This window comes from Camellia sinensis, chromosome 9 (genome assembly GCF_055761805.1).
Source record: "Camellia sinensis isolate YWXY chromosome 9, ASM5576180v1, whole genome shotgun sequence".
Classification (NCBI taxonomy): Eukaryota; Viridiplantae; Streptophyta; class Magnoliopsida; order Ericales; family Theaceae; genus Camellia; species Camellia sinensis.
The window spans coordinates 135,755,276-135,768,293 of NC_138969.1; the positions used below are offsets into that span (position 1 = coordinate 135,755,276).

General features: G+C 33.9%; 1 protein-coding gene across 1 annotated transcript; it reads left to right on the plus strand.

The window, feature by feature from the left end:
* The first annotated feature begins 974 nt into the window (after positions 1–974).
* Positions 975–1,556, plus strand: LOC145799766 (uncharacterized). The gene is made up of 2 exons (XM_082889401.1): positions 975–1,130; positions 1,251–1,556. The coding sequence occupies exons 1-2, from the start codon at positions 975–977 to the stop codon at positions 1,554–1,556; spliced, it is 462 nt and encodes a 153-aa protein (XP_082745527.1).
* The last annotated feature ends 11,462 nt before the right edge of the window (positions 1,557–13,018 follow it).

Consider the following 13,018-nt stretch of genomic DNA (forward strand, 5'->3'; position numbering starts at 1 on the left):
TAGCAGTGTAGCTAGTAGTGCCATCCGGGAATAGGTGATGTTGGGCGCTATTGGCGAGTTTGACTTGCATCTTGGCAAGTCTGTTGAGTCAGCAGCTTTGTTTACCATAGTTGCATAACCTACACTTGTGAACCAACTTATAGAAACACAGCGGAGTGATTATAAGGTAGAATCCATTCGGGAGAAGATATCTTGAGAGAAGGTGGAGAAGGGCTTGAACATATATTCTGACTCCAATATTAGATACCTTGACCGTCTTTTCGTACAAAAATCTTGTAGGGTGGAGGTACTCCAAGAGTTCCATCACTTGCGCCTTACAGTACATCCAGGAGGCACAAAGATGTACCATGACCTTAGTCGCCAGTTTTGATGAAGGGGGATGAAGAGAGACGTAGCTTTGTTTGTATCGAAGTGCCTTACTTGTCAACAAGTGAAGACTGAGTATCAAAGGCCAGCGGGTTTGCTATAACCCTTGCCTATAGCCAAGTGGAAGTGGGAGCATGTCACGATGGATTTTGTTATGGGTCTTTCAAGGACTCAATGGGGGTAATGATGTCGTGTGGGTAATAGTCGATCGATTAACTAAGACAACACACTTTGTACCTATGAGCACGAGTGACTCGATAGATTATCTTGCCGACCTATATGTTAGGGACATTGTTCGACTTCATGAGGTCCTTGTGACTATTTGTTCTGATAGAGATTCATGTTTCATGGCTTGGTTGTGGCAGAGCCTGCAGAATGCCTTGGGCACTGGATTGACATTTAACACCGCCTATTATCCTCAGGCTGACGGCTAGTTAGAGCGTACCATTCAGATCCTTGAGGATATGTTTCAGGGTTGTTTTCTTGACTTTAAGGGGTCGTGGGAAAGGCACTTAGCTTCAGTGGAGTTTGCCTACAATAATAGCTTTCAGGTGAATATTAGCATGGCACCGTTTGAGGCCTTGCATGGCTGACCGTGTAGATCTCCAATGTGTTGGGTTGAGATGGGTGATGCACCTATATTAGGTCCTGAGCTAGTCCAGGAAATGATGGAAAAGGTTGCACTTATCTGTAAGAGGTTGGTTTCAGCTCAGGGTCGTCAGAAGAGTTATGTCGACCGTAGGAGGAGACCGTTATCATTTGAGGTAGGAGACCACGTTTTCTTGAAAATATCACCAAGACAGGGTTTGGTGAGGTTTGGGAAGAGCGGGAAGTTGTATCCTATATTTTTTAGGCCTTTTGAGATCTTAGAATGCATTGGGGAGGTAGCTTATCGTTTGGCCTTGCTGCAACAACTTTTCGGGTTTTATGATGTGTTTCATGTTTGGATGCTTCAAGAGTATGAAGCGGATCCTTCACATGTGTTGGATTCGGCTGAGTTAAAGGTAGATGAGGATGCTTCATACGAGGAGAGACTGGTTAGAGTACTAGATGCACATGACCAAGTGTTGCGAGGTAAGACAATTCCATTTGTAAAAGTGTTGTGGAGATACCATGGTATTGAGGAAGCGACTTGGGAGCGTGAAGCGGAAGTCCATGAGAAGTATCTGGACCTTTTTGTTAATGTTTGAAACTTGTAATGAAAATCTTGTTATGTTGATCAAATGTAAACATTGTGTATATTTTGAAATAGTGAATTCTATATTTAGTATTGAGAACCTTGTTTATCATTGTTATGAGAATGAATGACCGGTGGATGGGTCATGGTTATTAGTTGTTATAATTGATTTAAATAAAGTGGTTATTGTATTGATTTCAAAATTTTGGGGACAAAATTTTTTAAGGAGGAGAGGTTATAAAGATTTTGGTTTAGACCTGACCTGTTCATTGTTTTAGATTCGGAATTCCTTGTCTTGATGGTTGTTCGTGTCTTCTTTCATCTTATTCCTTGTTGAGTTTGTTTATTGGAGTGTCTTGGTTGCATTTGAAATAGGTTGGGAGTTAGTTTTTCAAAACTGTTGCTGCCTAGATTTTGGCTTGTTCGCTTGAGCGAACTTTGAGCACTTCCTGTACTTTTGCAGGTCTGCAAAACTACTAGGAGTATGGCATTCTTTGCTTGAGCGGTGTTTCTTGCGCTCGAGCGATCTTGACTTGAGCGGTCCTTCTTGTGTTCGACCAGTCTTTTGGAACTCTCAGTACTTTTACAGGTCTACAAAAGTGTTGGGAGGGTAGTGTTCTTCGCTTGAACGGTACTTTGTTCGCTCGAGCAGTCTCTTTTTTTGTGTCTAGCCGCTCGAGCGGTCTGTGCATATATCAGCCCGTAAAAGTGACTTTTTGGATCACTTTTTCATCTCTCTCTCTCTCTCTCTAAACATGGAAAAATCTCAGATCTTCTTCCTTTCTCTCTCTCTCTAGAAAAACATCTTTAAACCTCGAATAGACCTTGATCTAGTGGTTTCTCAACCATTGTCCTTTGGAGAAAAAGGTAGGGCTCACTTAGAGTTTCCATTTGATTAGAACAAAGTTCGTTTTTGGATTCATCGAGTTTCAACTCTTATTCTTCTTTGTCCATGCCTTTCAGGTAGGGATTTCTCTACAATTTAGTATGGTTTTTAACTTAGTTATTTGTCTATCAAAGAAATCATGGGATTTGGCGATTTTGGTAAAAATTGAGGGTTTTGGTTTTGAAATCAAAAGAGGAGTTTTCAAATGGATTCTTGAAAAGGATTGTGGGTTTGTAAATGTGGTTGAGTTGTGATAAAATGATGTATTTCTATCCTTGAATTGGTCTATAAAGAAAAGGGGATTTTATCCTAAAATGTGAATATTTGATTTTGTAAAGAGGAAATGAAAATGATGTTGGATTTTGTGGAATTGGAATGATGATGATGGTGGTGGACCCATCTTGAGATTTTTGAAAGTATATCTTTGTTGGAAATTATTTATCTGTTTAGAGATACCTGTTATGGACTATCGGTAGAGGATAGCTATGGTTGTTGTAAAAATTGCATTAGAATTAGGAAAATTGAAACTAATTTCTCATCCATTTGCACAAAGCATTGTTGCATATTTAGCACATTGAAAATGTATATTGTTTTCAAGAAACGTACGCGGATAGGTGCCGAGCCTTTCGGTTAGTACCTGTAAAAATGACAATTGATAGTACTTGTAGCCTACTTGCGGACATGTCCTAGAGATTCTCAGTGTTGTATCCACTACCCTGTTTTCTACTATAAAGGAAATGATTTCATGAATTGTGATATAAACGTGGCATTGCATGGTTTTTGGAAAGATATATAAAACGTTTTGGCACGAGCATTGCATATGCATTCATGTTATAGCTTTGCGAAGATTCATACACTGTGATAGAGTTTCCCTACTAGGCTTAGGCTCGCTCTATGTGAAAAACCATTTTCAAGTGTTGATGATATGCCTCCGCCAGGGTCGTAGCTTAGGAGGACTTGAAGCTGAGAGCTTCTTGTTTTGTTTTTGTTGTATTTATTTTGTACAAGCTTAGGACTTTATTTGTATTGAGTTTTAAACTCACTTTTGTTGTAACCAAGTATCAACTTGGAAAGTGGAAACCATGAAGGCATTCATTTATCTGTTTTGCTCTTATTTCATATCTTTTGCGTATGACACATGCTATAGATTCAGGATTGGGGCTTATGAATGTATAATTACATGTGCCATCTTTTTTATGACTAGATCGTATGAACATAAAGAGATCTTATTCTGAAATGTATTGTTAATTGGTAATTATTGTGAGATGGTATTATTGTTATTTCGAGGTGTTACAAAATAGGTCGGGTTAAACTGACTCGAGCCACGACAAAGTAAAATAAATTTTATAGAAACTTAAAAATTTAGAATTCAGATTGAACACATTAATTATATACAAGTCTCAATTCATTTTAATTTTAAATTTATAACACTTAATCTGAATAGAATTAAATTTTTCCAAATATGATTAAAAAGCCCTAGTGATTGAAATCTTACATCCTAATTCATGATTTGTTTTTTCTTAATATGTAATTAAAAAAATTGTAATTTTGTCAACATGACATTGAAAATAAAAATAATAAAAATGTTACAAATGGAAAAAGTAATAAAAGAAAATATGAACCATATACTTGTAATAATAAGAAGACTAATAGCAGAAGTATCAGTTTTTTTTATTTGTTCCCCGTATTGATTTGACTCCAAGAAGAACTCTATACACTTCCAAATAATAAGACGGCAGCAACTCTAAAACTCTCTTTATTTTTTTTTTATTTTTTTTTTAGTTTTTTTATTTTTATTTTTATTATTTTTTTGGGTCTCTCTCTTATCAGGAAATAAAGTAAATTTTTAATTATATTATTTTTTTTCTAAGTTCAGTTATTTTTTTATTTTTTCTAAAAGAAGAGACCAAGAAAAAAGAGTGGCCCATTTAATAAATAGGTAGGGCCATACCACTTGACAAAAGCTGAGGGGCCAACTTTTTATTTAGATATCTTTCTCATCATAAAATAAAGGGCAAATTACAAACACCCCTCGAGATTTGGTAAAAATACAGATTTTTTCTTGAGGTTTGAGAAATCACATCCTGCCTCCTGAGGTTTATATTTTCATAACAAATTGTCCCCTGAGATTTTTATTTTCATACAGATCCCCCCTTAATTTCTCCTAATTTATTATGAAAATTTGTCTTTCAGGGGGCAATTTGTAATTTCTCAAACCTCAGGGGAGAATCTGTATTCTCACCAAATCTCGAGGGGGTGTTTGTAATTTACCCTAAAAGAAACTAGCATTTATTTTTTTTATTTGAGCGGGGCGTGGCTCTTATGAGCTCTTTCATCGGCTCATCTTTGTTTTCAATATTTAATGTGTCAATTTAATCTTTAATGTTTATATATATTGGGGATCAAAATAACACAATTTAAACATTAAGGGTGAAATTAAAACATTTGTATACATGTGGAACCAAATTGATATAATTTAAACATTGAAAATTAAAATGACATAAAACTTGCATTTTGAGAACCAAAAATATAATTAAACCTCATACTTATATAAAATTAAATTTTAAACATAAAATATGCATTTCATGGGTAGAAGACTGGTGTTATGCATGTTCTTTAGTCTTTTTTTGTCTTTTGGTCTTGCTCTCCGTAGGGCTTTGGTGATGCAAACGATAAATTGATACATGTGCCAACTTTATTTGGATATGTTTTTTAGGCATTAATGCCAGTTTAGCCTAGCTTCCTTTTCTATTTGATATTTTGCATACCTGTTGTATACTGTTTGCATCAATAATATTTCTTTGAGAAAATTACGTAAACAATTATAGAGTTTTACCCTTATAATAAAATAAATCTTAAATTTTGAATTTTATTAACTTAAATCTTAATTTTTTATTTTTTTATTTTTAATTTAAACCATTAACTTATTCTCGTTAAGTAAAATTGATAGAAAAATAGTATTTTAGTCATTCAATATTGTACATAAAATGTTTAAAATATCACTTTTCATTGAGTTTAATGATTAAAATATTACTTTTTCATCAAATTTACTTAACAAAAATCGACAAATGGTTTAGATTCAAAATAAATCAAAAAAATTAGTATTTAAATTGACAAAACTAAAAAATGGTAATTTATCGGGAAATTTACCTATAAATCCCATCATGAGAAAATGGTGAACCGTTTAGTCCTAATGATTTTCTTATAAACCAATTAATCTCATTGATTTTGGAAATTAGATTGACGATTATACTCTTATTTCTATTATATTTCTTTCTTTTTTGTTTTTTCCTTTTTTTCTTTTGTGCTAGAAAGGTAAGATACACAATCTGTAGGAATCAAATTTGGGATGAATTTTTATATGGGAATCTTTTTTTGTTTGGAAAACATTTCAAAAGAAATACAAAAATGACTTGAAATATGAGATTCTTCAAACATTACAAAAGGATGTGAAATTCTTCAAATGTTTTAAATGGAGTACAAAAATTCTTAGTAAGTTTTGGACACATGTATAATTTCAATCTGTAGCACTCAAATGTAGCACTCCAATGTAATACTAAACACTCCAAAAAAAACTTCTTAGTGTAACACTTCAACACAAAACAGTCCCCTAGTATACTTTTTCCAAACGTAACACTCTCAAAAAAAGGATGCTGGTTTATTCAAATCATTACAAAAGGATGTGGGATTTTTCAAACTATTCCAAAAAGTGTAAAAAAAAAATGCTTAATAAGCTTTGTGTAAATGTATAATTTCAAACTATAAGTGTTACGTTTGGAAAAAAATACACTAAGGAGTTTTTAAATTTTTTTTGGAGTGTGTTACATTAGAGTGTTACATTTGGAATTGCATTAATTGGAGTGTTGTAACATCCCAAAATAATTATAATAAAACCATCAACAATATTAATAAATAATCATACCATTTTGAATATAGTGTCACATCCAGTCCATATGGTTTCATAGTACAAAAGATAACACATGTAGTTATATATTCATGAGCTCTAACCCTAAATCTATAGTGTGTGTTACACGTTAAAGATATGAAATACAAGTTAAATAATTAAGAAATTCCCTAAAGGCTTACAACTTTCCAAGACAATGCTTGGTTACAACAAAATGGATTTTAATCCAATACAATTAAATCCCTAGATTTGTGGAAAACAAATACAATAAATTAAGCAAAGTGAAACTCTTGCTTCCAAGTCCTCCCAAGCTATTGCATTGGCAAAGGCATATCATCAGCAGCTGAAAATAGTTTTTCTCACATAGAGTGAGCCAAAGCCCAGTAAAAGTAATCCAGCACAGTTTATGAATCTTAACAAAGATATAACATGAATGCATATGCAATGCTCGTGCCAAAACATTTTATATATCTTTCCAAAAACCATGCAATGCCAGGTTTATATCACAATTCATGAAATCATTTCCTTTACAATAGAAAATAGGCCAATGAATACAACACTGTGAATCTCTAGGACGTGTTTGCAAGTATGCTACAAACGCTACCAAATTGTCATTTTTACCGGTATTTACTGGAAGGCTCAACACCTATCCGTGCAGGTTTCTGGTCTTTCACCAAGGACACATGGGCCAACTTAATATCACAACTACACTCCTATCCAAATTCACCAAGGTATTTACCTCTTTTTCTCAAAACAACAATGCTCAATGCCATGGATGAAGAAAATAGTTTCAATTCTCCTAATTCTTATGCAATTTCTATGACAATCATAACTATCCCCTACCGATAGCTCAAAACAGATATCTCTAGACAGGTAAATAAATTTCATAAAGATAAACATTCCAAATTTCCATGATGTGAGTGGTAATGCATATCCAACTCCACCATCCTCACCAATACCAATCCAATTGCACATTTCCAACATCGATTTCATAATTTACACAAAATCAACATTTGATGTATTTAGGACAAAACCCTACTTTCTTCCAAACTAAATTCCACGTATCAAAACCAACCATTTTATTACAACATAACCTTATTTCTAGTCCCACAACCAATTTCAAGAAACCATTTGAAAAATCCTTTTTTTGATTTTTAAACCAAAACCCTAGGTTTGTTCAAAATTTCCAAATCACAATATTGTTTTAGAAATAGCAAATAACCAAGTTAAAAATCATAAGAAAGTGTGAATAATCCCTACCTCAAGAAGAAGATCCAAAGAAGAGATGGGTAGAACTCAACGGAGTCGAAAACATAAACTTCAAAGATTAAAACGAAGCCCTCAGCGTGCTCTCTCTTTTTAATGAATGGACTAGGGTGTAGAAATAGGTAGATCAATGTGTATTTGAAGTTTAGAGACGATTTCTGGAGAAAGAGAGAGTAGATCTGAGATTTAGAGAGAGAGAGAGAGAGAGAGAGAGAGACTCAAAAAGTGAACTTTATGACCTGATATACGCGCAGACTGCTCAAGCGCAAGAAGTGTCACTACTAGAAAAAGGGGAATATGACACAAAACTTTTTGTGACGGCATACGTTGTCGCCGCAAGAAGCTATTTTTTGCGACGGTTAATATTCTGTTGCCAATGGCCACTTATTGCGATGGCAATTTTTTTCTCAAAATGGAGGAAGCATATGTTCAATGGTTTTTGCGACAGCAAACCTATGGTCGTCGCAAAAGGCTTATTTTTTGCGATAGTTCTTCCCTTCCATCAAAAATATATTTTTTAAATTTTTGTTTTGTGATGAACATCATTATGCCATCGCTAATAGCCACAAAACACCCAAAATTCCCAAATTCTCAAACGCTTGGTGCCTCTGATATATTCATTTTTCCCTCTCTCTCTCTCTCTCTCTCTCTCTCTCTCTCTCCATCTTTCATCTATGAGTTCACTCCCACCGGCATTAGTTTGTTGATCCACCTTCACCAAGCTGACATTGTCTCCTACTCTCTCTCAATCTCTCCATCGATCTCGATCAGTACATGGATATCAACTCTCTAAGTGCTTTAGGATTCTTCAATGTTCAATCAGTACGTCTCAAGGTATTTCATCCAAAATTTGTATATTTATTTGCAGTTTGCACTCATCTATTTTCATCTCTCTTTTAATTCCCTAGAAAAACCCTAGAGTTTGAAGGTAATGACTCTCTCTCTTTCTCTCAGTTTTGATTTAAGAATTTTGCAATCGATATTTGTATCTACACAAATAATACAGACTATACACTTACAGCATGCCTTCTCCAAACCTACTAAACCAACATTTGTTCCCATAACCCAATTCAATAAACCTTTCCTTTACAATAATAATAATAATTGCAAAGAGAATGAGAGTTGTTAATCTTCAAAGCTGCTGTCTTGGGGTCATCGTCGTTGATTCTATTTTGGGGGAATCGTTGTCCACTCACCAGGTGCTCGACGAAATGCCTATTTCAGATACATTTTTGTATAAGGATATGTGGTAGGGATTACGAAAAACTCTTCCAACAGGGTGGTTAATTAATTTTCATAAAATGAATATGTGCTGGGGATTATGAAAAAAACACCTCATCGAACGTACATGAACAAACTCTGAAATCGTAGTAGTATACGCCATGTGAATCAGTAAGTGCGTGTTTATTGTATAGGAAGGCGGTGGTTCATTTACCTTTATCTTGTTTGAGGCTTTTATGGTTCTAAAATGAAGCTTGCAATCCCATGACATGGAAGTCCTTGAGTGAATATTTGTGGGTTTTGCAAGCCACAGTTTTCTTCTGATTGTTATAATTATTATAAAGCTCACCATTTATGCAGAGGCCAGTGTTTCTGGCAAGATTATGGCTAATTGAGTCTTTATACATATTCTATGTATATTTCCTTCTTGTAGTTCTTTTGAAGCTTCATGTGTTATCCATTGAGCCGATGAGCAAAGTTTGTTGACCTTTTTAATATGCTAGGAAGTATGAAATATTAGCTATTAGCCCTGCTGCCCTGCCTTGCTCTCTTCTCTTTTTTTTTTTTTTTTGGTTGTTGTTTTAATACCTACAGAATTATTTATGACATCTGTCTGCAAATGTTACTAACGTATCAAAGCAAGCAAGTTGAGGAGGTTACCTTCACAAACTGGAATATGTAGAATTTCCAATTATGTTTTCTATTTAGAATTCATTTTGTCCCTTCAGTCTCAATAGAGGTACCTTATCATCCCTTGGTTTGTTGTATTGTGTATTGTTAAACGTGACTAATTTGTTTCATTTTTGGATGTTTGATCTAGTTTTGTTCTTGCCAATGTTGTTATTTTGCGCGGTGTGAAATTAGTTTGTTCCCTGCTTGACTGCATTTTTTTTTCCTTCTTATTTTGAGTTTGTTCCCTGCTTGACTGTAAGCCCTAGGTATTGGACAGATTACAGATGTTCCAACATGCATTAGATAATTTGAAAGTTGTGATATGTAGGAAACTATTCTCGTCGCTGCAACTCCCAACGCATCATTTAATAATCCCGCAAGGACTTTTTCTTCTTTTATTAATTAGAAGAACAAAAATTCATAACTGTGATTTTCATTTAATAGTACTAAAAAATTTGACAGATATGAATTTAAATCAAAATTATTTAGTAGTCTCGACACATCACTTGTTTTTAATGCTATATTTCTACTTCCAAGACTCCATTTACTGTTATTAGATACTTATCTTGAGCAAGAGGTATTATTCTCATTCACATCCTCATTTTGATTTTATTATATAAGTAACAATGTTAGAAACTCACACCATTTACCTAGAAAAATACTAAGAAAGAGTATTCAATGGTTAAGATGCATTACAAAGGAATCCATTGTCCAAAATTCAATCTACACCATCCACTATTATTTTGGGTAAATTCTCTTAACTACATTTATGGGTTGATAATTTTTCTACTGATTATAAGCAATACTAGAAACCTATAATATTTACCCAAAAAAATACCGAAAAATAGCATTTAATGGTTAAGATGCATTTCAAAGATGGGTCCTATTATACAAAATTCAATCTACACCATCCACTATTATTTTGAGGAAATTTTCTAGACTTTTTTTTTTTTGAATAATTATATCATGTGTTACGGGAATTTTACGTTGGTAATGTACCCAACCAATAGAAGAGATCTGAAGAATTACATGACCCCACAAAGAAGAAAAAATAGAAAAATAAGAGTGTACTATTAAATAGGCACAAAATCACGTGTTCTTCTTGACTCATGATAATTTCTGGGTTTTTTCGGTTGGTAGCTTTTCTGCTGGTTATAAAAGATCATAACATAACATAACATAACATAACATAACTGTGGACCCGACTTTCTTCACGCGCCGCCCCTTCGGAGAGGTGTGAATTGGTCATACTACAGTTCGGACTCCTGTCACGGTTCTGAATCTAATCTCACAAAGTGCAATGTGAGACTGATAAACACCAAAGAGTCCAATCCGGTGAATCATTTTGGAAAATCGATTTTGAATCAAATAATGCCAAAACTGGACTGCTTTGCCAAATTACAAAGTCGCCACCTAAATATTTTTGTTTTGGGAAAATTTAGGAAACCCTAACTCGTGCCAAAGGCCACGTGTCCGTCATCACCAAAGTTGTCTCGGCTCGGGAACTTGGGTACGAGAGAGGAAGGTCCTGAAATGAGCACCCCCGCTCGCCCGATTAAAGATCGGCCTCTACTATCATGATATGTTGTTTTATAAACCTCATGTGTTCTTATCCAGTTATTAGCTAACTTTACTATGTGGCGCACAAATACAAGTATAGACTCAATCACGAGAATTGGAACAAAACAACTCATGTCTGTTTTTGAAAATAGTTTGAAAGTGTCATTCGCAAGTGGGCTAAAGCACGGATTTGCCACTCTCAAGTGGGCTTAAAACATGATTTTGCCACTTCGCAAAGTGGGCTTAAAACTCACAATCATCGAATTGTTCTAATTCAGGCAATCAAGCCTTCACCCATAGGCATTCATGCAGTTAAGCATTTAAGCAAATAGCCTCATGGCAAGCATGCGAAACATGGCAACACTCACACTCATGCAAGTATGCTAAGGCGTAAAGCTTACAGTGTACTCCGAGCCAAAACAAAAACTGGTTAGAAACAATGCATGATTCTAACTATGCTAGATGCCTAATGCAACACATGCAATAATGCAACTAAATAGGCTCAGCTATCTATGATGGCATATGAATGCAATGATTTGATACAAGTATTCAAAGAAGTATTGAATTGACAATGCCGTTTGAATGATACGTCGAGCCCGGTGCATGCAAAACAAATGAATGGATGCAAACATGCAAAACATAAGGTATGTTAATCAAAGCGTGCCCTAAAACTAACCATCGTAAGCGGTTAAATAAAAGGGAGAAATACGTGGGGTTGAAAGACATGCCACTACAACAAATATAGATAAAGATCACACTTTTTTTGTGTGATGTATGTTTTTTAATCACACCTTTTAAGTTTTATTGAAGTGTGATCTTTGGGAGTGTGATTAAAAGGGGTCATTTTTAATCACACCTTTTAAGTGTCATTAAAAAATGATTTCATCACATCTTTTAAGTGTGATCAATAATATATAGACCACATCTTTTAAGTGTGATTAAAAATATTTAGATCACATCTTTTAAGTGTGATCAATAACATTTAGATCACATCTTTTAAATGTGATGAAAAACATTTAGATCACATCTTTTAAGAGTGATTAATAACTAATAAAATCTATGATTAAAAAAAAAAAAAGAATTCGACATATTTGAAAAATAATCAATATTATTTTTGTACGTGCATTTGAAGAATGTAATACACACTATATACTATATTTTGAATCACAACCATATATTGAATGGAATAACGTCATATATTTCATAAATGAAAGTTAAATGTTCAAAAGTATATACAAAGGAATTAATAAAAAGTTTTTAACTGCGATTACATATATTAAAAATTGAAAAAAATTGAAAAAACTAAGTTCTAGAATTCTTTGACCATAGTTTTCATGTCTCCAAGAAATTTCTAACCTGAAAAATAAAAACACAAATTAGTTTAGAAACCGCTAGAATGATGTGAATAAACTTACTATTTTTGTAGAGACTGTTCTTGTCTTACAAAAGACAAAATCGAACATTTTCTCATCACATTGACTCTTCATCCCCTGCATCAATAGAAAATGAATAACAACTTTGATTGTTACTAGTATAAAATGTTTGTATTACCATATATAAATATGACATAATGATAATGAGTTTGAATAGATTTAATACACAAATGAGCAGTAGCATATTAATGTAAAGGAAAATATAGCTTTTCAAAAAGTTATTTGGAAGACTAGTCCTGACACACACACAAGAAAAAATATGAAGCTTGTGGGATGTACACTTTGACCATAATAGAATGTGACATAATATTGCATTTGTCTGGAATGTCCCATAAATTTCCAAAAATAGAATTTCAAGGACCAAGTCTTGTTACAATGGGCTCTATTACCATGCCAAAACTTCATCCTTGTATGCAACTTAGACAAGAAGTGTCTTTTCTAGTTGTGGGCAAAATTCATAATACAGACTAAACCGCATTCAACTTTCTGTCAACTCGAGTTCATTAAATTTAGTTTTCCGTACTACCAACTAA

Excerpts from the sequence above, each read along its gene's own strand:
- LOC145799766 (XM_082889401.1), top strand. The coding sequence starts at position 975 with ATGTGTTGGGTTGAGATGGGTGATGCACCTATATTAGGTCCTGAGCTA. Across the intron at positions 1,131-1,250 it reads GGAGACCGTTATCATTTGAG|GTAGCTTATCGTTTGGCCTT; the intron begins GTAGGAGACCAC and ends TGCATTGGGGAG.